This window comes from Rhinatrema bivittatum, chromosome 2 (assembly GCF_901001135.1).
Source record: "Rhinatrema bivittatum chromosome 2, aRhiBiv1.1, whole genome shotgun sequence".
NCBI classification, from domain to species: domain Eukaryota; kingdom Metazoa; phylum Chordata; class Amphibia; order Gymnophiona; family Rhinatrematidae; genus Rhinatrema; species Rhinatrema bivittatum.
Window position 1 is genome coordinate 814,151,531 of NC_042616.1, and position 27,653 is coordinate 814,179,183.

The following is a 27,653-nucleotide window of genomic DNA, read 5'->3' on the forward strand; positions in this document are numbered from 1 at the left end:
AAAATGGTCAGTGAGTTACAAACTCTTGTTGCATACTCACCCTACACTAGGTTCCTCCATGACCGAGTGGTCTTCCTTACTCACCCTAAATTTCTTCCTAAGGTGGACACAGTCTCTCCCCTTACTCAGTCTATAGTCTGCCCACTCTTTTCCCAAGGCCTCACTGTCACCAGGCGAGAGGGTTTTGCACACCTTGGACTGTCAGCGTGCACTTGCATTCTATCTAGACTGCACTGCAGTCCATAGAAAAACCACCCAACTCTTTGGTTCTTTTGACAAAAACAAGCTGGGAGTTGCAGTGGGCAAACAAACTCTCTCCAATTGGCTAGCAGACCGTATTGGATTCTGCTATAAGGAAGCAGGCCTTCCTCTCCAGGGGTGAGTGAAGGCACATTTTATAAGGGCCATGGCAACGTTGGTAGCACACTATCGTTCAGTACCAATTGCCGACATCTGCTAGGCTGAGACATGGAGCTCTCTTCACACATTCGCAGCCCACTACTGCTTAGATAAGAAAGGCCGTCAAGACTCTGCCTTTGGACAATCTGTCTTGAAAAATGTCTTTCCAGTATAATGCCCAACTCCTTCCACAACCACCTGCTGTGATTTCAGGCTGCCTCATCATTGCCAATAACACCCAATTATTGTGCCTATTGCACGAGTTGTCTGCTATTGGCCTGTAATATGAGTCAGTCTGTAGCTTGCTAATCACCCATATGTGAGGACTACCCATCCTACTTGTCCTGGGAGAAAGCAGAGTTGCTTACCTGTAACAGGTGTTCTCCCAGGACAGCAGGATGTTAGTCCTCATGAAACCCACCCGCCACCCCGTGGAGTTGGGTCCACTTATGTTTTGTTATTTTATTTTTCACTCGCACCTTTTTGCTACAAACGAGACTGAAGGGAGACCCCTGTGGACACGGGGATTATGGCATGCTTGGCATGCTCAGTGTGCCAGTCAAAGTTTCTAGAAACTTTGACAAAAGTGTTCCGTAATAGGGCTCCGCCTAATGATGTCACCCATATGTGAGGACTACATCCTGCTGTCCTGGGAGAACACCTGTTACAGGTAAGCAACTCGGCTTTACCAACAGCTCCACTGTTGGTGTGCCCGTTGGCACCTAGTTAGGTGTCTGTTGGCCATTGGTTTCGGGGATAGCCTGTAGCTAGGGATTCACCCATGTGTGAGAACCACCATCCTGCTTGTCCTAGGAGAAAGCAGAGTTGCTTACCTGTAGCAGGTGTTCTCCTATGACAGCAGGATGTTAGTCCTCAGGAAACCCACCCGCCACCCCACAGATTTGGGTTTCTCCTATGTTTATTTTATTTTTTCATAATTCTATATTATGAGACTGAAGAGGGACCCCGCATGGACACATGGATAGTGGCAGGCTGGGCATGCTCAGTGTGCCAGTCAAAGTTCTAGAAACTTTGACAAAAGTTTTCCGTGCCGGGCTCCATCTGATGATGTCACCCATCTGTGAGGACTATATCCTGCTGTCCTAGGAGAATACCTGTTACAGGTAAGCAACTCTGCTTTACTGTTCTATGCCTCAAAAATCCCTATGTTAAACTCCTTTTAAGACGCAGATTAAGGTGACATTGAAATCTGGGTTGTTTTTTTAAACTTTAAAATATTGAGGTATTTTAAAATATATCCTTGCAAGGGGCAATTTTCGAAGAATTGTTCAAGCCTTTGTATTGACATCATTAGATTACTGTAATTTGTTTTGTAAGTCTTCCTAATTGCTGACTTACAGGCCGATGCTATATCGTGCGCCGAAGCTAGCGCACAGGCTAATGAGCTCTTGGACACTCTAGGATAACACCCAATGTAATAAGGGGATTAGCGCATCCAAAACATACGTCCAAACCAGTGCGTAGCTAATGGCGCTCAGCACATGTAAATGCATGTGGATTAGGCTATTAGCTATTACTCCCGATGCAAAAAAAATCACCGTGTGCCTGGTGCACAAGTTTTAACATAGAAAACTTAACAGCCGGCGTTAAGTCTTTACGCACTCTGAGCTTTCTAAAAAAAGAAAAAAGCCACAAAAAAGCCCAAAATACTGCTTTTCTGTGGTCCTGATACTAAGTAGGAGGAACCACAGGAAGCAGTGTGAAAAAAAATTTTTTGACGGCGGTCAGGAGAGGGAAACTGACGTCCATTAATTGAGCGTCTGTTTTCCTAACCGGCGTGCAGCCACTTCTGGGCGTCCGATGCCACGAAGACGCTAGGGATGCACAATTTATCCCTGGCGCATCCTTTTAGTGCAACCCCTCATTTAAACAATGCATCGTGCGCCCAGGAGAGGTGGCTGGGTACACGGTAGGTAAGTGGGCGCTCAACCAGGAGCGCCCATTTTAAGCAAGCCGATGTTGCACCAGCCTGGTAGAGCATTGCAGGTATTACAAAATCCAGCAGCTTGTTTGGGGTGGGCTCCCCAGGGAGCATGTTACTCCCTTGCTGGAGCGTCTGCGTTAGTTACCCGGAGCTCTTACCTTGGTTTATGAAGATATTAGAGAGGATGGTCCATCTCACCAGTGTATAAGCTCCCTCCCATTACCTGAACTTGGCAAACACATTTCTGCTTGCAGTGCCTTCTGTCAAGCAGGTTCGTTTACACGAGAGCCAAAATAGGGCCACTTTTGGGGAATGCTTTACCGGGAGACCATCAACAAATTCCAGATTATGCTCTCTTTTGTAACGTTGTAGAGCATTTCTGTTTCAGGAGGCATTCTCTAGCGTGTAATGATTGCAGTTAAAGTTTTGTTGTCATAAGTGTACAATGCCCTCTGCAATTTATAGATATTTGGGCTATTTGTTTGACTTTTGTGTGTATTTTAATTGTATTTGTTTTCATGTGATCTGCCTAGCGCAGCTAGTCCTTATAGATAGAGTATATCTATCCACTCGAGCTTCATACCCTGACCCCTAGTTCTGCATCTTGGTTTCCACTGAAAAATGCTTCCCTCTAGTGCATTATTTCTACCTTATATCTCCCCTCTCCTTTCGCTTCTCGTACTTAGCTGGTTAAACAAATGAAATGAGCAGATCTTGGGTATATTAATAGAGTTGGGGGGGAGGGGAGGTTTTGGAAGATGTGCAGTTGGGAAGGCCCTGGAAGGAGATCTAGAAGGGTATACTAGAGAGCTAGGCCTACTCTGAAAGGAGCACAGGAGTTATGCAGCAGCGTCAATAAAACCCAGAGCTGTGCAGAAACTTGGCAGGACGGCAGCAGGGGTCCATGGGTGCATATGTGTGAGAGAAGGAAGTGGTAGTGCTGCCTGGGACCTGATCAGCATTACCTGCAGACTTGCATCTCCAGAGACTTCCTGTGAATGGGGAAATGTGCTTCATCTAACTTCCTCCACCTCACACTCTCTTCCCAGATCCTGTGGCGGCAGTTCCTGAGATTCAAAGAGACAGAACTTCCAGCCAAGGAGGCAGACAAGAACCGATCCAAAGTGATCTATCAGTCACTAGAGGTGAGTTTCATCCTCCTCTCCCTGGCAAATTATCTGAAGTGTAGGAAGGTTTTTGAATCAGACATTTATAATTACCAGATTTCAGTGGGGAGCCTAGGGTTTTGTGATGTTTTGATCATTGTTGTATTATGCTAGTATTGTTGATATCTATTTTATGACTTGCTGTTTTTAATTTGGTGTAAACTAATTTGATTATCATGGAAAGGCAGTACATCAAACATCAAGAATCCTAGGTGCATCTTGTCTTGCCTTTCTCAGATTCAGATAACTGTATTGGCCTGACAATTTTATGTATTATTTACATATTACAAAGTAATATGTAAATAATACATAAAGAAGTAATAATATAAAAAGGGAAAAAATTTACAAAATAGCAATAACAGTAAGTTAAAATTACAGAGGTCAATAATCAGTAATCTGGCGAGGGAAAATATATCAGGATAAATCTTTGTACTTGATATTCAGTGGGTAAGCCTGCTGCTGAATAAACTTGTACAACTCTACACCAGGGGTTCCCAACCCTGTCCTGGGGACCCCCCAGCCAGTCGAGTTTTCAGGATATCCACAGTGAATATGCATGGGAGAAAATGTGCATGCTATGGAGGCAGTGCATGCATATTCACTGTGGATATCCTGACTGGCTGGAGGGGTCGCCAGGACAGGGTTGGGAACCACTGCTCTACTCGGATAAAGTTATCGAGCTATATTTAGGACAATTGTTTTTGCCGACCAAACTTTCCTGGCTAAGTTTTTCCAGCTAACACTGAATATCAGCACTAGCTGAATACATTTCAGCCAAGTCACTAGAAAATCCTAGCCCTGCCTCTTAATATCCGGCTAAATTTTAACTTGTGAGAAGGGTGGGAATTTCATATCTTAATTATTAGTCTCATAGTGTACAGGAAGGGCTGTTCCCTGGTGAGATTAGGTTTCTGTCCGGATGGCAAGGTACAGCATATTCTTCTGCCCTAGCTGCTGTTTCTCCTATTTCCTGGGGAGGAGCCGGCTGTTGTGGTACACGTGGGCACCAACGACATAGGGAAATGTGGGAGGGAGGTTCTGGAAGTCAAATTTAGGTTCTTGGGTAGAAAGCTGAAATCCAGAACCTCCACCTGTATAGGCTCTTAATTATACAATGACACACATGCTCTCTCTCTCTTTCTCTTATATACCTATGCTCTTAATCATACAAACACATGCAGGTTCTCAATCACACACACACATGCTCTCTTTCACACAATCAGGGTCTTAATCACACACTTACATATACAGGCTCTCAATCACACACATATACACATGCTCTCTCTCACTTGTATAGGCTCTTAATTATACAATGACACACATGCTCTCTCTCTCTTTCTCTTATATACCTATGCTCTTAATCATACATACACATGCAGGTTCTCAATCACACACACATGCTCTCTTTCACACAATCAGGGTCTTAATCACACACATATACACATGCTCTCTCTCTCTTTCTCTTATATACCTATGCTATTAATCATACATACACATGCAGGTTCTCAATCACACACACACACTTGCTCTCTTTCACACAATCAGGGTCTTAATCACACACTTACATATACAGGCTCTCAATCACACACATATACACATGCTCTCTCTCACTTGTGTAGGCTCTTAATTATACAATGACACACATGCTCTCTCTCTTTCTCTTATATACCTATGCTCTTAATCATAGATACACATGCAGGTTCTCAATCACACACACACACACACATGCTCTCTTTCACACAATCAGGGTCTTAATCACACACTTACATATACAGGCTCTCAATCACACACACACACACATGCTCTCTCTCACTTGTATAGGCTCTTAATTATACAATGACACACATGCTCTCTCTCTCTTTCTCTTATATACCTATGCTCTTAACTCTGAATGGCTTAATGCTTCTCTACGATTACATGTACCAGCTCGTAGTCTGAGATCACTGGGACAAGCTTTATTAACGATTCCATCTCCAAAATTGGTGCGTCTGGGATCAGTCAGAGAAAGGTCACTTTCTCTGACGGGTCCTAAGTTATGGAACTCTCTCCCAGTTGATAGCCTTGTGGATAACCTTGGTAGCTTCAAGAAGCAGATAAAGACCTGGTTATTTCAGCAGGCATTTAAGCAAGCTAGCTGATTTTCAGAGCAAGTGTTTGGAGGAAGGGAGGACTTAATTATTAACCACTATGTTGGTTGAGGGAGAGGCTTTTGGGGACTTGGGGTAACAGAGGTTAGATTATTTTAAATATTTTAGTTGTTAAAACTGTTTAATGTTTAATTTTAAATACAATTTTATGATATTATTAAAGGAATGTAACCTAGATAAGTTTAGATTTGTTTTGGTATTTGGAATTTGCTACTGCAAATTCAACAATTGTAAACCGGCTTGACGTGTACTTGAAAGTCGGTATATAAAGATGTATAAATAAAATCATACATACACATGCAGGTTCTCAATCACACACATATACACATGCTCTCTCTCTCTCTTTCTCTTATATACCTATGCTCTTAATCATACATACACATGCAGGTTCTCAATCACACACACACACTTGCTCTCTTTCACACAATCAGGGTCTTAATCACACACTTACATATACAGGCTCTCAATCACACACATATACACATGCTCTCTCTCTTTCTCTTATATACCTATGCTCTTAATCATACATACACATGCAGGTTCTCAATCACACATACACATGCTCTCTTTCACACAATCAGGGTCTTAATCACACACTTACATATACAGGCTCTCAATCACACACACACACACATGCTCTTTCTCACTTGTATAGGCTCTTAATTATACAATGACACACATGCTCTCTCTCTTTCACACAATCAGGGTCTTAATCACACACTTACATATACCGGCTCTCAATCACTCACATACATGCTGTCTCTTTCACACACACACAGTCACTCACTCACTCACTCACTCACTCACTCTGAAACACATATGCTTAGTCACTCACTCTCTCTCCTCCCCCACCGAAGAACAACCAATGGCAGCAGCAGCCTCCTGCTCTTGAAGCCCTCGCGGCCTTGAGAAAGGACTCCCATCGGGGGCTGATGTTGCTCCACGTTTTGCTCTGGGCCGTGCTGCTCTTCTTTGGGCTGATCCTGCACATATTTTACCTGGCATGAGCTCTTCTTCTCGCACGGGCGCTGCACACCACTTCCTCTTCTGGACCACGGGGGGTGATGGGAAGAAGACCCCATGCTGACGCCGCTGACTCCAGCTCTCCTGCCACGTTCCACCCGGGCTATCAGCATTGTAAACCTGGGCGGAGGAAGAGCTTCCCATTTTGCTGGGGGAGGGGAGCAACTGGGCCAGCGGGGGACCAGGAAGCGGGGTGACGCACTGACGTGTTGCGCCCACGCTGGTTGAGAACCGCTGGTCTGGGGGGTTCAGTTAATCCCAGGGGTGTTAGGCCCTGGCTCTAGGGATTATCCCCCCGGTGGAGTAGGAGTAAGCTGGTGGTTAGTGGCCCTTGATTTACGATGCCTTAAGCTGGGGAGGAATTAGATATCTAGTAGTCTGTTTTCCCGCTCTCTGTTCCTGTCCCCCCTTTTTCGCTTCTCTAGCTCCCAGTCTGGGACAGCGACCATCAGCTATCAAGAAAATAGTCCCCTTTCATTCCTTTTTTGTCTTCTGGTATAGTCTTTTTATTTTGTTTTACTTTAATAAAGAGACAGAATAGCTGCAGGGGACCAGCTTCTAGCACTGGAGGAGGGGAATTTGGCACCCGGCTAGCGAGAGCAGTCGCCGCAGGTGGGTGCAGATCTGTATCGCTGGGTACAGGGCCCTGGAAGAAGTCGTTTTGCAGCAGTAATGCAGTAGAGCATGAGAGTCGGCAGTGGCAGCATCCGGTGAGCATGGGAAGCGCTGTACTGCTTGTGGAGGACAAGTGAAGAAAGCTCTTGTCCTTTGGTTTAAGTGGAACCTCTGCCAACGTCAAGGAAGGTCCCTCGTGTTCCGGTAAAGAAGGCAGGGGAGGGAAAATCTTTGCCATGACCTGCAGAGGCAGGCAAGGCTGGGCTGATCTGCAACATGGTGAAGGTGGCTCTATTAGATTCTCTTTACATGGCTCAGGGGTCCCTGGGGGAGGGGAGAGACCTCTCCTCCAGCATTGTCACCGGCAGTGGAGGCCCCTGATTTGTCCCAGGATGAGTCTGAGGGGGACGGAGATTCCTCTGAAAGGGACTCAGGTTCTGTGGCAGACTTCGCCCCTGAGTTTGAGCTTTTGATGCACAAAGCCTTCTTAGCTCAGAAATAATCCACAGGGAAGGAGGTCTAGGCCCAGAGAAGCATTGCATCCACCTCATATGCAAAGAATGATCCCTCAGGGTTGGTCAGAGATCCAAGCTTGATCCACAGAACGGATTCTGATGGCGATGGAGAGTCTAAAGGATCCCGGTGACGGAAGGGGAAGACTGCGAAGAGGTCCATCTCTTCCGTAAGGAGGAGTTATTTCCCATGCTTTCTCAAGTTATGGAAGAACTTGGTGTTAACATGACAGCAAAGACCCCCATCCTTGAAGGACTCTGGGGTCTGGCAAAGACTTTGCCCTTCCATCACACTGTTAAGAAGCTGATATTATGGGAATGGGATACCCCAGAGGCTGGTTTGAAGGTTGGCAGAGCCCTGGTGAAACTTCAGCTGCTGCTGCTGGAGGAGGCATTTGTGATGTTGCAAAGACTTAAGGTAGACGCTTCAGTTTCTGCAGGGACCAAGAAGTTTACCATTCCCAGTGGCGGGCTGGGCTGCACTGAAAGGGACCCTAAGATGGAGATAGACCTTAAGAGTATGTTTGAGGTCTCAACCTTGGGCGAATGGGCAGCAGTGTGCAGCAGCCTCATGTCCTGCGCCTGCTTGCACTGGGTCAAGGATGCAGGAGCCCCCTTTTCTCCCAAACAGGCAAAGTGCTTACAAGTCGGGGTCGCCTTCATTGCTGATGCTTTGTATGACTCGCGCACTTCAGCCCGAAATATGATGGCGGTTTCTGCAAGAAGATTATTGTGGTTGCGCAATTGGTCAGCAGATGTTTGGTCCAAATCACAGCTCAGTAGTCTTCCAGTTAAAAGCAAACTTCTGTGTGGAGAGAGCTTGGTGCAGCTGGTGAAGCATTTGGGTGAATTAAATTGCCGACACCAGTGTGCGAATAAAAGCTCATCTCACCCCCTGCAGACATGGGGATTAGAGCTCACGAGATACCCATGTGTGAGTAAGAGCCCATCTCACCCCAGCAGACATGGGGATTAGAGCTCATGAGACCCGTGTGTAAGAGCTCATCTCATCCCAGCAGACATGGGGATTAGAGCTCATGAGATACCCGGGTGTGAGTAAGAGCCCATCTCATCCCAGCAGACATGGGGATTAGAGCTCACGAGATACCCGTGTGTGAGTAAGAGCCCATCTCACCCCAGCAGACATGGGGATTAGAGCTCACGAGACACCCGTGTGTGAGTAAGAGCCCATCTCACCCCAGCAGACATGGGGATTAGAGCTCATGAGACCCGTGTGTAAGAGCTCATCTCATCCCAGCAGACATGGGGATTAGAGCTCATGAGATACCCGGGTGTGAGTAAGAGCCCATCTCATCCCAGCAGACATGGGGATTAGAGCTCACGAGATACCCGTGTGTGAGTAAGAGCCCATCTCACCCCAGCAGACATGGGGATTAGAGCTCACGAGACACCCGTGTGTGAGTAAGAGCCCATCTCACCTCAGCAGACATGGGGATTAGAGCTCATGAGACAATGGTGAGTGAGTAAGAGCTCATCTCATCCCAGCAGACATGGGGATTAGAGCTCACGAGATACCCATGTGTGAGTAAGAGCCCATTTCACCCCAGCAGACATGGGGATTAGAGCTCATGAGATACCCATGTGTGAGTAAGAGCCCATTTCACCCCAGCAGACATGGGGATTAGAGCTCATGAGACCCGTGTGTAAGAGCTCATCTCATCCCAGCAGACATGGGGATTAGAGCTCATGAGATACCCGGGTGTGAGTAAGAGCCCATCTCATCCCAGCAGACATGGGGATTAGAGCTCATGAGATACCCGTGTGTGAGTAAGAGCCCATCTCACCCCAGCAGACATGGGGATTAGAGCTCACGAGACACCCGTGTGTGAGTAAGAGCCCATCTCACCCCAGCAGACATGGGGATTAGAGCTCATGAGACCCGTGTGTAAGAGCTCATCTCATCCCAGCAGACATGGGGATTAGAGCTCATGAGATACCCGGGTGTGAGTAAGAGCCCATCTCATCCCAGCAGACATGGGGATTAGAGCTCACGAGATACCCGTGTGTGAGTAAGAGCCCATCTCACCCCAGCAGACATGGGGATTAGAGCTCACGAGACACCCGTGTTGAGTAAGAGCCCATCTCACCTCAGCAGACATGGGGATTAGAGCTCACAAGATACCCATGTGTGAGTAAAAGCCCATCTCACCCTAGCAGACATGGGGATTAGAGCTCATGAGACAATGGTGAGTGAGTAAGAGCTCATCTCATCCCAGCAGACATGGGGATTAGAGCTCACGAGATACCCATGTGTGAGTAAGAGCTCATCTCACCCTAGCAGACATGGGGATTAGAGCTCATGAGACAATGGTGAGTGAGTAAGAGCCCATCTCACCCCAGCAGACATGGGGATTAGAGCTCATGAGACACCAGTGTGTGAGTAAGAGCCCATCTCATCCCAGCAGACATGGGGATTGGAGCTCACGAGGCACCAGTGTGTGAGTCAGAGCCCATCCCACTGTTCTCTAGAGTACAGTGAGCTGTTAGTTCCTGGGCTCACAAAGGTAGCAAGCAGAGCAGGAGATGAGCACCTTTGTCCAGGCAGGACAGCCCCTGCTAGTGACGTTTCGCTCGGTTACCTTCATTGAGGTTACCTGAACCGGTCCGACAGGGTGAGTGTTAGATATCGGGCAGGATGTGGTTACCTGTCAGAAAGGAGCGAGGCTCTTCCTTATTCCCTTATACCGGTTGCATGAATGACCGGGTATGGACCTTACCTGGACACTGCCTCTCCTATCCCCTGCTCCCCCTTTCCCGGGTGGTCTGGCAGCGGCTTGATGAAGTCAGACGGTGGAGGGGGTTGTGCCAAGACCTCTGGTCACAGCAGAGCGAGGCCTGGTGAGCTGCTTCTCTCTCCTACACTCTTTGCCCTGTTAACTTCTTTCCTCGCTCTTTCCCTCCTTTGTGTAAAGCTTCTGTTTCTTCCGTGGCTGCTGATTGTTTGCATAATTCCTGGAGGGAGTAAAAAAAAAAAAGGGAACCCCCGAGAACGTGTAGGCAACCGGAGCACACGGAAACCACGTGAATGAAAGCAAGACGTGTGCCCAAAGTGTATAACTGCTCCCAAAGGGAGAAAGGAAAGTCCCAAATCTTCATACACAGAGTAATAGAGCAAAGGAAGTACCGCATGTAAACCTGGAATGAAGTGGCTGGCGTCCCGCACGTGTGAGGGTAGCTGGGACGTAAGGAAACGTCTACGAGATTAGAAAGGGGGCTTGGGAACGGAGCCAGGACCTGAGATGATTGGGTCTGCCTGGGGGTGGGTTTTGGAGTGGCTTGAAATGATCACTGAGTGCTTTTATCTCAGAAATCTGCTTCTTTAGTAGCGAGAAACCCGTTTGTATCAGCGCAGAGACGGAAGAAGATACTGATGCCGTACGATCAGAGGGGAATGCTTTTTATAATAGCGAGCGTGGGAATATGTGTGAAACCCTTACCCGCCCCTTTAATCCCAGGACTGGATCACGTTCTCCGTATGGAACGGAGTTCAGGTGCAGAAGGGGCTCTGGAAACCCCGGTATGGAGTTTTTATAATAGCGAGCGTGGGAATATGTGTGAAACCCTTACCCGCCCCTTCAATCCCAGGACTGGATCACGTTCTCCGTATGGAACGGAGTTCAGGTGCAGAAGGGGCTCTGGAAAACCCGGTATGGAGTTTTTATAATAGCGAGCGTGGGAATATGTGTGACACCCTTACCCGCCCCTTCAATCCCAGGACTGGATCACGTTCTCCGTATGGAACGGAGTTCAGGTGCAGAAGGGGCTCTGGAAAGCCCGGTATGGAGTTTTTATAATAGCGAGCGTGGGAATATGTGTGAAACCCTTACCCGCCCCTTTAATCCCAGGACTGGATCACGTTCTCCGTATGGAACGGAGTTCAGGTGCAGAAGGGGCTCTGGAAAGCCCGGTATGGAGTTTTTATAATAGCGAGCGTGGGAATATGTGTGACACCCTTACCCGCCCCTTCAATCCCAGGACTGGATCACGTTCTCCGTATGGAACGGAGTTCAGGGCAGAAGGGGCTCGGGAAAGCCTGGTATGGAGTTTTTATAATAGCGAGCGTGGGAATATGTGTGACACCCTTACCCGCCCCTTTAATCCCAGGACTGGATCACGTTCTCCGTATGGAACGGAGTTCAGGGCAGAAGGGGCTCGGGAAAGCCCGGTATGGAGTTTTTATAATAGCGAGCGTGGGAATATGTGTGACACCCTTACCCGCCCCTTCAATCCCAGGACTGGATCACGTTCTCCGTATGGAACGGAGTTCAGGGCAGAAGGGGCTCGGGAAAGCCTGGTATGGAGTTTTTATAATAGCGAGCGTGGGAATATGTGTGACAACCCTTACCCGCCCCTTTAATCCCAGGACTGGATCACGTTCTCCGTATGGAACGGAGTTCAGGGCAGAAGGGGCTCGGGAAAGCCCGGTATGGAGTTTTTATAATAGCGAGCGTGGGAATATGTGTGACACCCTTACCCGCCCCTTCAATCCCAGGACTGGATCACGTTCTCCGTATGGAACGGAGTTCAGGGCAGAAGGGGCTCGGGAAAGCCCGGTATGGAGTTTTTATAATAGCGAGCGTGGGAATATGTGTGACACCCTTACCCGCCCTTCAATCCCAGGACTGGATCACGTTCTCCGTATGGAACGGAGTTCAGGTGCAGAAGGGGCTCTGGAAAGCCCGGTATGGAGTTTTTATAATAGCGAGCGTGGGAATATGTGTGAAACCCTTACCCGCCCCTTCAATCCCAGGACTGGATCACGTTCTCCGTATGGAACGGAGTTCAGGTGCAGAAGGGGCTCGGGAAAGCCCGGTATGGAGTTGATTCTGATAAAAGTAACTCAGGGAGGACGTAGCTTCTCAGACTCCACAGATTTAGGGGTGATCAGCATGCCGAAAGCACCGGACGGAACAGGAGGTCGGAAAGAGAGGCTATGGTGCACAGCACCAGTTAGTGGTCTCGAAGATAAGTTTGAAACCTGACCGACCAATCATTTCAGGTGTTGCCTCCGTTCCCAAGCCCCTTTCTAAACTCGTAGACGTTTCCCTACGTCCTTTCCTACCCAGCTACCCTCATACGTACGGGACGCCAGCCACTTCATTCCAGGTTTACATGCGGTACCTGTTCATCCTCTGCCACGTCTTCTAGTAACCTCAGACATTTCTTCCCTTTTCTCTGTTACTCTGTGTATGAAGATTTGAAACTTTTCTCTGTCTTATAGGGAACAGTCATACACTTTGCACACCTCTTGCTTTAATAGGAAGCTAAAAGATCCCGTGCACTGTGTAAGGATCTCAGTCCTGGAATAGCAGGGGATGCCAGGGGATGCTGGGGGGCAGGAATGAGGTGTATTGGAGGGCTGTGTGTGAGGAGTTATAGGACAGGAATGAGGTGTATTGGCAGAGCTGTGTGTGAGGAGTTATAGGACAGGAATGAGGTGTATTGGCAGAGCTGTGTGTGAGGAGTTATAGGACAGGAATGAGGTGTATTGGCAGAGCTGTGTGTGTGAGGAGTTATAGGACAGGAATGAGGTGTATTGGCAGAGCTGTGTGGGGGGAGTTATAGGACAGGAATGAGGTGTATTGGCAGAGCTGTGTGTGAGGAGTTATAGGACAGGAATGAGGTGTATTGGCAGAGCTGTGTGTGTGAGGAGTTATAGGACAGGAATGAGGTGTATTGGCAGAGCTGTGTGGGGGGAGTTATAGGACAGGAATGAGGTGTATTGGCAGAGCTGTGTGTGAGGAGTTATAGGACAGGAATGAGGTGTATTGGCAGAGCTGTGTGTGAGGAGTTATAGGACAGGAATGAGGTGTATTGGCAGAGCTGTGTGTGAGGAGTTATAGGACAGGAATGAGGTGTATTGGCAGAGCTGTGTGTGAGGAGTTATAGGACAGGAATGAGGTGTATTGGCAGAGCTGTGTGTGAGGAGTTATAGGACAGGAATGAGGTGTATTGGCAGAGCTGTGTGTGAGGAGTTATAGGACAGGAATGAGGTGTATTGGCAGAGCTGTGTGTGAGGAGTTATAGGACAGGAATGAGGTGTATTGGCAGAGCTGTGTGTGAGGAGTTATAGGACAGGAATGAGGTGTATTGGCAGAGCTGTGTGTGAGGAGTTATAGGACAGGAATGAGGTGTATTGGCAGAGCTGTGTGTGAGGAGTTATAGGACAGGAATGAGGTGTATTGGCAGAGCTGTGTGTGAGGAGTTATAGGACAGGAATGAGGTGTATTGGCAGAGCTGTGTGTGAGGAGTTATAGGACAGGAATGAGGTGTATTGGCAGAGCTGTGTGGTGGGGAGTTATAGGACAGGAATGAGGTGTATTGGCAGAGCTGTGTGTGAGGAGTTATAGGACAGGAATGAGGTGTATTGGCAGAGCTGTGTGTGAGGGAGTTATAGGACAGGAATGAGGTGTATTGGCAGAGCTGTGTGTGAGGAGTTATAGGACAGGAATGAGGTGTATTGGCAGAGCTGTGTGTGGAGGAGTTATAGGACAGGAATGAGGTGTATTGGCAGAGCTGTGTGTGAGGAGTTATAGGACAGGAATGAGTTGTATTGGCAGAGCTGTGTGTGAGGAGTTATAGGACAGGAATGAGGTGTATTGGCAGAGCTGTGTGTGGGGGAGTTATAGGACAGGAATGAGGTGTATTGGCAGAGCTGTGTGTGAGGAGTTATAGGACAGGAATGAGGTGTATTGGCAGAGCTGTGTGTGAGGAGTTATAGGACAGGAATGAGGTGTATTGGCAGAGCTGTGTGTGAGGAGTTATAGGACAGGAATGAGGTGTATTGGCAGAGCTGTGTGTGGGGAGTTATAGGACAGGAATGAGGTGTATTGGCAGAGCTGTGTGTGTGAGGAGTTATAGGACAGGAATGAGGTGTATTGGCAGAGCTGTGTGTGGGGAGTTATAGGACAGGAATGAGGTGTATTGGCAGAGCTGTGTGTGTGAGGAGTTATAGGACAGGAATGAGGTGTATTGGCAGAGCTGTGTGTGAGGAGTTATAGGACAGGAATGAGGTGTATTGGCAGAGCTGTGTGTGAGGAGTTATAGGACAGGAATGAGGTGTATTGGCAGAGCTGTGTGTGAGGAGTTATAGGACAGGAATGAGGTGTATTGGCAGAGCTGTGTGTGAGGAGTTATAGGACAGGAATGAGGTGTATTGGCAGAGCTGTGTGTGAGGAGTTATAGGACAGGAATGAGGTGTATTGGCAGAGCTGTGTGTGAGGAGTTATAGGACAGGAATGAGGTGTATTGGCAGAGCTGTGTGTGGGGGGGAGTTATAGGACAGGAATGAGGTGTATTGGCAGAGCTGTGTGTGGAGGAGTTATAGGACAGGAATGAGGTGTATTGGCAGAGCTGTGTGTGAGGAGTTATAGGACAGGAATGAGGTGTATTGGCAGAGCTGTGTGTGAGGAGTTATAGGACAGGAATGAGGTGTATTGGCAGAGCTGTGTGTGAGGAGTTATAGGACAGGAATGAGGTGTATTGGCAGAGCTGTGTGTGAGGAGTTATAGGACAGGAATGAGGTGTATTGGCAGAGCTGTGTGTGTGAGGAGTTATAGGACAGGAATGAGGTGTATTGGCAGAGCTGTGTGTGTGAGGAGTTATAGGACAGGAATGAGGTGTATTGGCAGAGCTGTGTGTGAGGAGTTATAGGACAGGAATGAGGTGTATTGGCAGAGCTGTGTGTGAGGAGTTATAGGACAGGAATGAGGTGTATTGGCAGAGCTGTGTGGGGGAGTTATAGGACAGGAATGAGGTGTATTGGCAGAGCTGTGTGTGAGGAGTTATAGGACAGGAATGAGGTGTATTGGCAGAGCTGTGTGTGAGGAGTTATAGGACAGGAATGAGGTGTATTGGCAGAGCTGTGTGTGAGGAGTTATAGGACAGGAATGAGGTGTATTGGCAGAGCTGTGTGTGAGGAGTTATAGGACAGGAATGAGGTGTATTGGCAGAGCTGTGTGTGAGGAGTTATAGGACAGGAATGAGGTGTATTGGCAGAGCTGTGTGTGAGGAGTTATAGGACAGGAATGAGGTGTATTGGCAGAGCTGTTTGCTCTGTACTGTACTTGCTCTGCCGATCTCCTTACCTGTAAAGTCAGCGCTGTTTTACGTGCAGAGGTAGTCTCTGGTTCTTATTCTTTTATCTTTATCTTTATTAAGATGTATTAATCACCTAAGCCAAGGACTAGGCGATGTACAGTTTCACCTAATTCCAAAAATAACACAAACAGAAAGCAATCCCACAACAATAAATGACTAACAATCAGGGTCCGTGCTAGCTTTTTGGCTGCCCTGTGTGAAAAATATCTGTGCTTACCCCTTCCCCCCTCCCAGCCAACCCCCAATTCATTCAATGTCTATCCCGGGCCCATCAGATGAAGCCCAGCTCCCTCCTGCAGTTTATATTTTTAAAAACTAATTAGTTCCCCCCACCCCAGAACCCATTGACAGGGAAAGGTACGAGGTACCCTAGGCAAACCTTACAGCCTTGCGAGCACGCCACACACACATCCACACCCTTTACAGACACACACAATTAAATTATGCATTTATAACAATTTTATGTGTAAAAGAACATTCAAGAGTACAGTCTGCTGAGGCAAAAATATCTCTTACATGCACATTATATTTACATGCACTGCTGTGCTGCCAACCAGAAAATCCTGCAAAAAAAGACACTTGGAGCTCCTAAGGAATTAGACTTATTGTAATGTGGATTGGGTGTGAGCTTGGCCCTCATAAAGCCAGGAACAAACAGAATTATTACAATATAGTAAACCTCCCACACCAAAACAACCCTAACAACCTTATCTATTTACACCAGGCCCTAGAACATCAATAAAACTCTTATTCGGAACCAGGCTGCTATAGATCCCAATACAGAAATTACCTGCCAGCAAACTACCTCACCTCGATAACATATACGGACCACAGAGAGACCCTGACCAAATACAGAATAAAGAGATACGAAAGTATAAACAGAAACGTGCTGAGAAGAACTGAACTGGAACCCACAAAAAAAGCCAGAGCAACAATGGAAAAACAGATAGTACCATTTTTCATAAAACATTAAATAATAACATCAAAAAATATAAAACATGAATCATAATAGTAAAGTCATATTCATAAAAAGAATAATTCAAACCAGTTAATGAATAGAATATCAAAAATTTCCCAAACACCAATGAAACATTTCAAAACATCTGATGAATAAAAAAATTAAATAATTAAAAAATGTCCTATCCCCCCACAAAAAAATAAATATTTCTTTAGAGCAGAATCATCAAATTGCATCCAATAATTAGAACTAATAAGTAAAAAATCTTCTGTTCTCCCTACCTGTAATCTTCTGATTTCCAGTCACCCTGAGATTGTCGTGGATTGGGGGAGGTAGGGCGGCACACATTTTATCTTCTCTCACACACACACTTGCACAGTAACACATTCATTCTCTCACACACTCCCTCTCTCTAACATTCACAGGCTCCCTCTCCCTTGCAGTTACATTGTGTGTGTGTGTGTGTGTGTGTGTGTGTGTGTGTGTGCCTGTGCCTGTGAGAGCCTATACGTGACACACGGGTTCTCACAAGCACACAGGCTCTCTCACAGACACATTCACAGGCACACACACACACCACATAGTCACACACACGTGCACACAAGCACAGACTCTCAGACACACATTGGCTCACACACACATTACACATGGCCTCCTGTTGTCGTCATGCTGTGGTGGGATGAGCTCCAGCACGGGGCCCCCCCCCCCCCCCCCCGGGCCTCTTGTTGTTTTTGGGTCGTGGCAGGATGAGTTCCACCCTGACCCACTGACCTTCCTGCTTCGTGGGGTCCCGTGCAACAGTCGCGCCGGGCCTGCTAACAATGAAACCACCGTGGCTTCCATTAAATTCCTCACACATCTCTGGCAGGGCCTTCGTTCTCTACTCTGCCATTTAGATTTGTGTGAGCAGCGAACGGATTCCATTGCAGCCTCACAGCAGGCAAATACCTGGTGAAACTCCCTCCTCTCCCAGCTGAACCCTTGCAGTCTGTCTTCCCTTCGCCTGAACCCTCTCCTCTGCTGAATGTTCCCATGAGTAGTGCTCTCCATGGGCGCTGTCACCTCTGAGCCTGAGCTCCCTCCTCTGCTGATTATGCCCACGGAAAGTGCTTTCCACTGGGGCTGTCTCCCTTAGACCTTAATCCCTCTCCTTTCATAGCGGTGACCATGAGATTTGCTGTCCTCCGGGGCTGTGTCCCTGGGCCCCTGCTTCTGCTGGTTGTGCCTATGAGAACTGCTCTGCACAGGGGCTTTCTTTCTAGATCTGGTGCCTCTCTTCTCCTCGCTACTATGTTCTACGTTCTGCTTTCTGCCTACCTAGTAACCCCTGTGACTGTGATTTCATGCAGCCGTGCAGCTTGTCTGGGTTGGGATTGATAAAGTCCAATGTGTCCTTCCCAGCTCCCTTCAGTCAGCCGGGGGACAGCTGTAGAGCCAGGAAAAAGGCTTGCCTTGCGCTCGTCATTCATGTCAGGGACAGCTCATGCAGGCTCCAGCCCTGAGCGCCATCCTCCAAACCACTACTGCTATAGGTGCGTGGCAACCAGCTGCAAGAAACCTAAGGGGCATGACCCAGGGGTTCTCCAGCCCCGCCCTGTTGGTTGACTGTGGCCCTCTGCCTGCATTGGTTCAACAGAGGCCGCTGTATGCCAGAGTGCAAAATACAGCTAAAGAGCCTCGACACAAGCAGCAGGAAGACTGGCACTTTCACTGCCCAAAATTCTGTCCACAAGGAAAAGGTACAAGCTAGCATGGCCGGGCATGGGACAGAAGCTTGCTTGGTCACCACTAGGATTGCCGCTCGTCCATGTCAGACCGCAGGGATGCCGAGATGGGGCCTGGAGATAGAGAGAGCAAAAAAATTGTATCAGAATTCAGGAAAGTAAGGGTAAAGCTGGATGCACGGAAAGCTGGCAGACCCGATAGGTCTGGTGGTCTTTGTCGTTTGACACTGGGCATGTTCCATGCCCTTTTGGATTTGCTGCCACTGCATCGCTGTTCTGTGCATCTGCCACAGTTTCTGTCCATCCCCTACCCTCTCCTCCAGCTTCACATTAAGCCTCACTTGAAAGGGGTCCTGATACGCACTCCAGGCTGTTGCTGTAGAGACTGGTTTGGGGGTCTGATTTTCCATGTCTGAGCTCCATTTCTTGAGATGTCTTGCAGGGAGCAGGATAACGGTATAGGTTTGTGTATGGAGAACATGAAAAGATTATCCATAGGGTATGGACTGTGCTTTCAGACACATGTGAGTGGATGTGGGACATGTGATTATCAATAGAGGATAGCATCTGAAGAAAAGACTATACAGAAGCTCTGTGAATTAGTCACATGTTGGTGCAATCCAAGGAATGCCAGCCAGCAGAGAATCTTTAGGGGACAGGATGGTGATGATGGTGTGTAAGGATTATCCATGTGTCCATACCAAACGCGTGTGGGGTAAGTCTCTCTCCTCTCCCTGTCTGTGAAACCTTTCACGCTCTTTTTTTTTTGCTTTTGTTTCTGTGTCCTGCACAGGGAGCAGTGCAGTCTGGCCTGCTGAAGGTGCCGCCGGGCTACCACCCGCTGGACGTGGAGAAGGAATGGGGCAAGCTGCACGTGGCCATCCTAGAGAGAGAGAAGCTCCTGCGGAGTGAGTTTGAGAGGTGAGTGAGAAGGGCAGAGAAACAGATGCTGGCCTGCTCCAGGGAGCAGATCCACTGCTGAAGACCCGCAGCTGAAAGCCGCGTGGAGAACGGGCGCTCGTGACGGACCGTCCGCGCTCTCTGGGGTGATCGATGTAATATTTAAATGGGCTGCCGCGGTACGAAGGAGGCGCTAGGGGCAATTGAGCCTCCCTTTTCCTAACCTGACTGTGGCACCCTTTTTTTTTTTTTTTAAAGGTTTTTCCTTTTTTTGGTTCCTCTGACTTTCTGCTTTTCTGTAAACCTTTTAGGCTCCTCAAAAACCAGTGCCTGCTCGGGGGCGGGCGTTCATTTTTTAGAGTAAAAATGTGCATGTCGGGCACACACTTTTTTTTTTTTTTTTTGCATGGGAGGAAATGGCTAATAGCCTCATCGACGTGCATTTAATGCGATGAGCGCTTTTTAGGCACGCGCTCGGTTGGCCGCGCGTTTTGGACGCACTAACCCCTGTTTTGCATGGGGGGTTATGGACGGACGTCCAATCGCTGCGGCCTGAGGATCCTCACTGCCCCCCTGGGTGCTCGCCGAGGGGCGTGACTCTGCTGTGCCAGAGCCTGGTGCGGGAACGGACATGGGGGTCTCTTTCTAACCTGCGCACCCATGCGTGCTTAGCTTGAAAACAAAGTGTCTCTGTTGTCCTGTCACAGCTCAGCTTCCAGCAATCATCCCCCAAAAACCACCTTCTAAGTGCAGTAATTAAATATTGAGGCTTTCCTTTCCACCCCTCATTTTGTCACTTTGTCAGTGTAGATGGGGGGGATATAAGGTTATAAAAACCCCATCCCACCCTCCATGTCCTGTCATTGATTTCTTTTTTTTTATTTTGGCTTGGATACCGTTGTCTTTATTTTTTTTAAACTGTTTATATTATTTGTATTATGCTATTGTACATTTTCTGTCTTTATTCAGTATCTTATTGTACCTGTTTTGTGAGTGTTGACTGTGAAGCGAAAATCAAGTTAGATGAAATAAATAAGTAAATAAATTGGACTGCAGACTCCATGGTGCCTTTTACTGGCCCAGCAGATAATTCAGGGCCTGTCTCCCCTTGGCCCGGGCCTGTTCGTGTTCCGGCATTTCACTTTGGGATCCCCTGCTCAGTTTCCCCCCTGCTCCTACACAGCCAGGATCCAGGAGAGGAGCCGGTGTGTCACTGATCCTAAAGCCAGGCAAAATGGACGGCATGACTGGTCAGCAAACTCGGCCTTCAGTGCTAAGGTTATCCTGGTCAGTGAATCAAGATCTGATTCACGATGGCATGAAAAGGCAGAGAGCCAGCAGGCGTGTAATTCATCCAGATATTCAGTGAGACTTGCCTGGATACGTCTGCTGCCGAGTACAGCCAAATACAGTTCCGTGCATAACTTTACCTGGGCTATAACTTCAGGACAGCCATTTTTCTGACCAGATTTATCCGGGTCACCACCCCGGGACACCTCCATCCTTTCTAGTTATTCGCATAAGTTCCGACGTTTTGAACGTTGCCACCATTTACGGTGATAAACTCGATCCGGGTGAGTGGGAAGGCGTTCTGAGGGTGTTCTGGGGGCAGAGGCGAGTTTGCTGAGCAAGTCGCCAGCTAGCTCTTGATATTTGGCGACGGCCGAATAACTTATTCGGCAAGAGCCAGGGTTAAAGTTATCCAGCAGCACGTGCCTTAACTGGCAATATTCAAAGAAATCGTAGCATGCCTAGGGGGCCCAAAAAAAGCCCTCTCACCCCATCTCAAGCCCCCCCAAACTTCTTACCGCAGTCGGCAACTGGAAATAAGCGTCCGGCGTTGCTTTGACAGCAGCGTCGTGTTAGATTTCACCTTTGCGGTTTGAGTGGAGGTTGGGCAGCGCAGGCTGTGGGGTGCCCTTCAGACCCTCCTACGTTGGTGCCGTATTTTGTGGGAGAAGGGGCTAAGCCAGCAAGGGCCTCGTTTGTTTCACTGGGATGGAGGGTTGGGGACCGGCAGGGCCCGGTAGGTCTGGTTTCCATTTATTCTTTGAACATAGCCGATTAAGGTTAAGGTTATCCAGGAGGGCATTTTCAACAGCAGCACCCTGCCCGGTGCAATGCCTTAGCAGTAACTAGCTGAGCAATTCCCAGGAAGATCAAGGCTCGATTCTTCTCCCAGCGATGACAGGGAGCGGTTTACATTTGCTGAACGAAGGTTTGAAGTTTCTGATGTGAACCTTCATATGGGAGATTGCTGGGAGGGACGGGATAGGTCTAAAGCTGGGTTGTTTTAATTCTTTTTATGAGATATAGAGCAGACAATCATTTGGTTTGTCATTAATTCTATTTACTTCTATGTGAATGATGCAAGTTTTCTTTCTGCACTGCTTTGGTTAATTAGAAACTTGAAATAAAATTTCAAGCACAGCCAGTTTAGCTTTCAAAGGTTGTCCGGCTATGTATACTGATAACTTTAATTCAAGGCTGTTCATGGAACATTTATCCTGCTGAATATCCCTGATAACATACACAGCCAACTTTAACTAGAGCAGGTATACGTTTTACGCTTTTTTCAGTAGTGGCGTTCTCTATGCACAATTTGCATACCAAATGTATCCAATCTCCCTCAGGGGAGAAAGATTCAAAGTCAAGAGCTTTTGCCTCGGCTACCCTCCAAAAGAATTTGAATACCATCTTCAACAAAATTTAGCCTGAGGAAAGGGCAGGTCTCCTTTACCACTACACTCACTGATTCCAGACTGAGGAAAGAGCAGGTCTTCCTTTACACCTATACTCACTGATTCCACCGAGGAAGAGCAAAAAAAAAAAAAGGGTCTCCTTTACACACTACACTACTGATCCATCCTGGAGAAGAGCAGTCTCTTTACACACTACAACTCAACTGATTCCAGCCTGAGGGAAGATCATGTCTCCTTTATACACTACACCACTGATTCCATCCTGAGGAAAGTGCAGGTCTCCTTTCACACTACAACTCACTGATTCCAGCCTGAGGAAGAGGAAAGGCAGGTCTCCTTTATACACTACACTCACTGATTCCAGCCTGAGGAAAGAGCAGGTCTCCTTTACACACTACACTCACTGATTCCAGCCTGAGGAAAGAGCAGGTCTCCTTTACACACTACACTCACTGATTCCAGCCTGAGGAAAGAGCAGGTCTCCTTTACACACTACACTCACTGATTCCAGCCTGAGGAAAGGGCAGGTCTCCTTTACACACTACACTCACTGATTCCAGCCTGAGGAAAGAGCAGGTCTCCTTTATACACTACACTCACTGATTCAGCCGAGGAAAGAGCAGGTCTCCTTTACACACTACACTCACTGATTCCAGCCTGAGGAAAGGCAGGTCTCCTTTATACACTACACTCACTGATTTCCAGCCTGAGGAAAGAGGCAGGTCTCCTTTACACACTACACTCACTGATTCCAGCCTGAGGAAAGGGCAGGTCTCCTTTACACACTACACTCACTGATTCCAGCCTGAGGAAAGGGCAGGTCTCCTTTACACACAATACTCACTGATTCCAGCCTGAGGAAAGGGCAGGTCTCCTTTATACACTACACTCACTGATTCCAGCCTGAGGAAAGGGCAGGTCTCCTTTATACACTATACTCACTGATTCCAGCCTGAGGAAAGGGCAGGTCTCCTTTATACACTATACTCACTGATTCCAGCCTGAGGAAAGGGCAGGTCTCCTTTATACACTACACTCACTGATTCCAGCCTGAGGAAAGAGCAGGTCTCCTTTATACACTACACTCACTGATTCCAGCCTGAGGAAAGGGCAGGTCTCCTTTATACACTACACTCACTGATTCCAGCCTGAGGAAAGGGCAGGTCTCCTTTATACACTACACTCACTGATTCCAGCCTGAGGAAAGGGCAGGTCTCCTTTACACACTACACTCACTGATTCCAGCCTGAGGAAAGGGCAGGTCTCCTTTACACACTACACTCACTGATTCCAGCCTGAGGAAAGGCAGGTCTCCTTTACTACACTACACTCACTGATTCCAGCCTGAGGAAAGGGCAGGTCTCCTTTACACACTACACTCACTGATTCCAGCCTGAGGAAAGGGCAGGTCTCCTTTACACACTACACTCACTGATTCCAGCCTGAGGAAAGGGCAGGTCTCCTTTATACACTACACTCACTGATTCCAGCCTGAGGAAAGGGCAGGTCTCCTTTATACACTACACTCACTGATTCCAGCCTGAGGAAAGGGCAGGTCTCCTTTATACACTACACTCACTGATTCCAGCCTGAGGAAAGGGCAGGTCTCCTTATACACTACACTCACTGATTCCAGCCTGAGGAAAGAGCAGGTCTCCTTTATACACTACACTCACTGATTCCAGCCTGAGGAAAGGGCAGGTCTCCTTTACACACTACACTCACTGATTCCAGCCTGAGGAAAGGGCAGGTCTCCTTTACACACTACACTCACTGATTCCAGCCTGAGGAAAGGGCAGGTCTCCTTTATACACTACACTCCACTGATTCCAGCCTGAGGAAAGGGAGGTCCTCCTTTACTACACTACACTCACTGATTCCAGCCTGAGGAAAGGGCAGGTCTCCTTTATACACTACACTCACTGATTCCAGCCTGAGGAAAGGGCAGGTCTCCTTTATACACTACACTCACTGATTCCAGCCTGAGGAAAGGGCAGGTCTCCTTTACACACTACACTCACTGATTCCAGCCTGAGGAAAGGGCAGGTCTCCTTTATACACTACTACTCACTGATTCCAGCCTGAGGAAAGAGCAGTTCTCCTTTACACACTACTACTCACTGATTCCAGCCTGAGGAAAGGGCAGGTCTCCTTTATACACTACACTCACTGATTCCACGCCTGAGGAAAGGGCAGAGTCTCCTTTATACACTACACTCACTGATTCCAGCCTGAGGAAAGGGCAGGTCTCCTTTATACACTACACTCACTGATTCCAGCCCTGAGGAAAGGGCAGGTCTCCTTTATACACTACAACTCACTGATTCCAGCCTGAGGAAAGGGCAGGTCTCCTTTAATACACTACACTCACTGATTCCAGCCTGAGGAAAGGGCAGGTCTCCTTTACACACTACACTCACTGATTCCAGCCTGAGGAAAGGGCAGGTCTCCTTTACTACACTACACTCACTGATTCCAGCCTGAGGAAAGAGCAGGTCTCCTTTATACACTACACTCACTGATTCCAGCCTGAGGAAAGGGCAGGTCTCCTTTATACACTACACTCACTGATTCCAGCCTGAGGAAGGGCAGGTCTCCTTTATACACTACACTCACTGATTCCAGCCTGAGGAAAGGGCAGGTCTCCTTTATACACTACACTCACTGATTCCAGCCTGAGGAAAGGGCAGGTCTCCTTTATACACTACACTCACTGATTCCAGCCTGAGGAAGGGCAGGTCTCCTTTACCTACACTACACTCACTGATTCCAGCCTGAGGAAGGGCAGGTCTCCTTTATACACTACACTCACTGATTCCAGCCTGAGGAAAGGCAGGTCTCCTTTATACACTACACTCACTGATTCCAGCCTGAGGAAAGGGCAGGTCTCCTTTATCACACTACACTCACTGATTCCAGCCTGAGGAAAGGGCAGGTCTCCTTTATACACTACACTCACTGATTCCAGCCTGAGGAAAGGGCAGGTCTCCTTTATACACTACACTCACTGATTCCAGCCTGAGGAAAGGGCAGGTCTCCTTTATACACTACACTCACTGATTCCAGCCTGAGGAAAGGGCAGGTCTCCTTTATACACTACACTCACTGATTCCAGCCTGAGGAAAGAGCAGGTCTCCTTTATACACTACACTCACTGATTCCAGCCTGAGGAAAGAGGCAGGTCTCCTTTATACACTACACTCACTGATTCCAGCCTGAGGAAAGAGCAGGTCTCCTTTATACACTACACTCACTGATTCCAGCCTGAGGAAAGAGGCAGGTCTCCTTTATACACTACACTCACTGATTCCAGCCTGAGGAAAGGGCAGGTCTCCTTTATACACTACACTCACTGATTCCAGCCTGAGGAAAGAGGCAGGTCTCCTTTATACACTACACTCACTGATTCCAGCCTGAGGAAAGGGCAGGTCTCCTTTATACACTACACTCACTGATTCCAGCCTGAGGAAAGAGCAGGTCTCCTTTATACACTACACTCACTGATTCCAGCCTGAGGAAAGGGCAGGTCTCCTTTACACACTACACTCACTGATTCCAGCCTGAGGAAAGGGCAGGTCTCCTTTATACACTACACTCACTGATTCCAGCCTGAGGAAAGGGCAGGTCTCCTTTACACACTACACTCACTGATTCCAGCCTGAGGAAAGGGCAGGTCTCCTTTATACACTACACTCACTGATTCCAGCCTGAGGAAAGGGCAGGTCTCCTTTATCACACTACACTCACTGATTCCAGCCTGAGGAAAGGGCAGGTCTCCTTTATACACTACACTCACTGATTCCAGCCTGAGGAAAGGGCAGGTCTCCTTTACACACTACACTCACTGATTCCAGCCTGAGGAAAGGGCAGGTCTCCTTTATACACTACACTCACTGATTCCAGCCTGAGGAAAGGCAGGTCTCCTTTACACACTACACTCACTGATTCCAGCCTGAGGAAAGGGCAGGTCTCCTTTACACACTACACTCACTGATTCCAGCCTGAGGAAAGGGCAGGTCTCCTTTATACACTACACTCACTGATTCCAGCCTGAGGAAAGGGCAGGTCTCCTTTATACACTACTACTCACTGATTCCAGCCTGAGGAAAGGGCAGGTCTCCTTTATACACTACACTCACTGATTCCAGCCTGAGGAAAGGGCAGGTCTCCTTTATACACTACACTCACTGATTCCAGCCTGAGGAAAGGGCAGGTCTCCTTTATACACTACACTCACTGATTCCAGCCTGAGGAAAGAGCAGGTCTCCTTATACACTACACTCACTGATTCCAGCCTGAGGAAAGAGCAGGTCTCCTTTATACACTACACTCACTGATTCCAGCCTGAGGAAAGAGCAGGTCTCCTTTATACACTACACTCACTGATTCCAGCCTGAGGAAAGGGCAGGTCTCCTTTATACACTACACTCACTGATTCCAGCCTGAGGAAAGGGCAGGTCTCCTTTATACACTACACTCACTGATTCCAGCCTGAGGAAAGGGCAGGTCTCCTTTATACACTACACTCACTGATTCCAGCCTGAGGAAAGAGCAGGTCTCCTTTATACACTATACTCACTGATTCCAGCCTGAGGAAAGGGCAGGTCTCCTTTACACACTACACTCACTGATTCCAGCCTGAGGAAAGGGCAGGTCTCCTTTATACACTACACTCACTGATTCCAGCCTGAGGAAAGGGCAGGTCTCCTTTATACACTACACTCACTGATTCCAGCCTGAGGAAAGGGCAGGTCTCCTTTATACACTACACTCACTGATTCCAGCCTGAGGAAAGGGCAGGTCTCCTTTATACACTACACTCACTGATTCCAGCCTGAGGAAAGAGCAGGTCTCCTTTATACACTACACTCACTGATTCCAGCCTGAGGAAAGAGCAGGTCTCCTTTATACACTACACTCACTGATTCCAGCCTGAGGAAAGGCAGGTCTCCTTTATACACTACACTCACTGATTCCAGCCTGAGGAAAGAGCAGGTCTCCTTTATACACTACACTCACTGATTCCAGCCTGAGGAAAGAGCAGGTCTCCTTTATACACTACACTCACTGATTCCAGTCTGAGGAAAGAGCAGGTCTCCTTTATACACTACACTCACTGATTCCAGTCTGAGGAAAGGGCAGGTCTCCTTTATACACTACACTCACTGATTCCAGCCTGAGGAAAGAGCAGGTCTCCTTTATACACTACACTCACTGATTCCAGCCTGAGGAAAGAGCAGGTCTCCTTTATACACTACACTCACTGATTCCAGCCTGAGGAAAGGGCAGGTCTCCTTTACACACTATACTCACTGATTCCAGCCTGAGGAAAGGGCAGGTCTCCTTTACACACTACACTCACTGATTCCAGCCTGAGGAAAGGGCAGGTCTCCTTTATACACTATACTCACTGATTCCAGCCTGAGGAAAGGGCAGGTCTC

The 27,653-nt window shown here is 48.0% G+C and overlaps 1 protein-coding gene across 1 annotated transcript in view; it reads left to right on the forward strand.

Moving 5' to 3' along the window:
- PLEC (plectin) overlaps window positions 1–27,653 on the forward strand; it is a 443,280-nt gene that overhangs the window by 281,039 nt on the left and 134,588 nt on the right. The window contains 2 exon segments of the mRNA XM_029592256.1: window positions 3,394–3,489; window positions 19,404–19,531. Coding sequence (XP_029448116.1) covers window positions 3,394–3,489; window positions 19,404–19,531 — 224 coding nt within the window.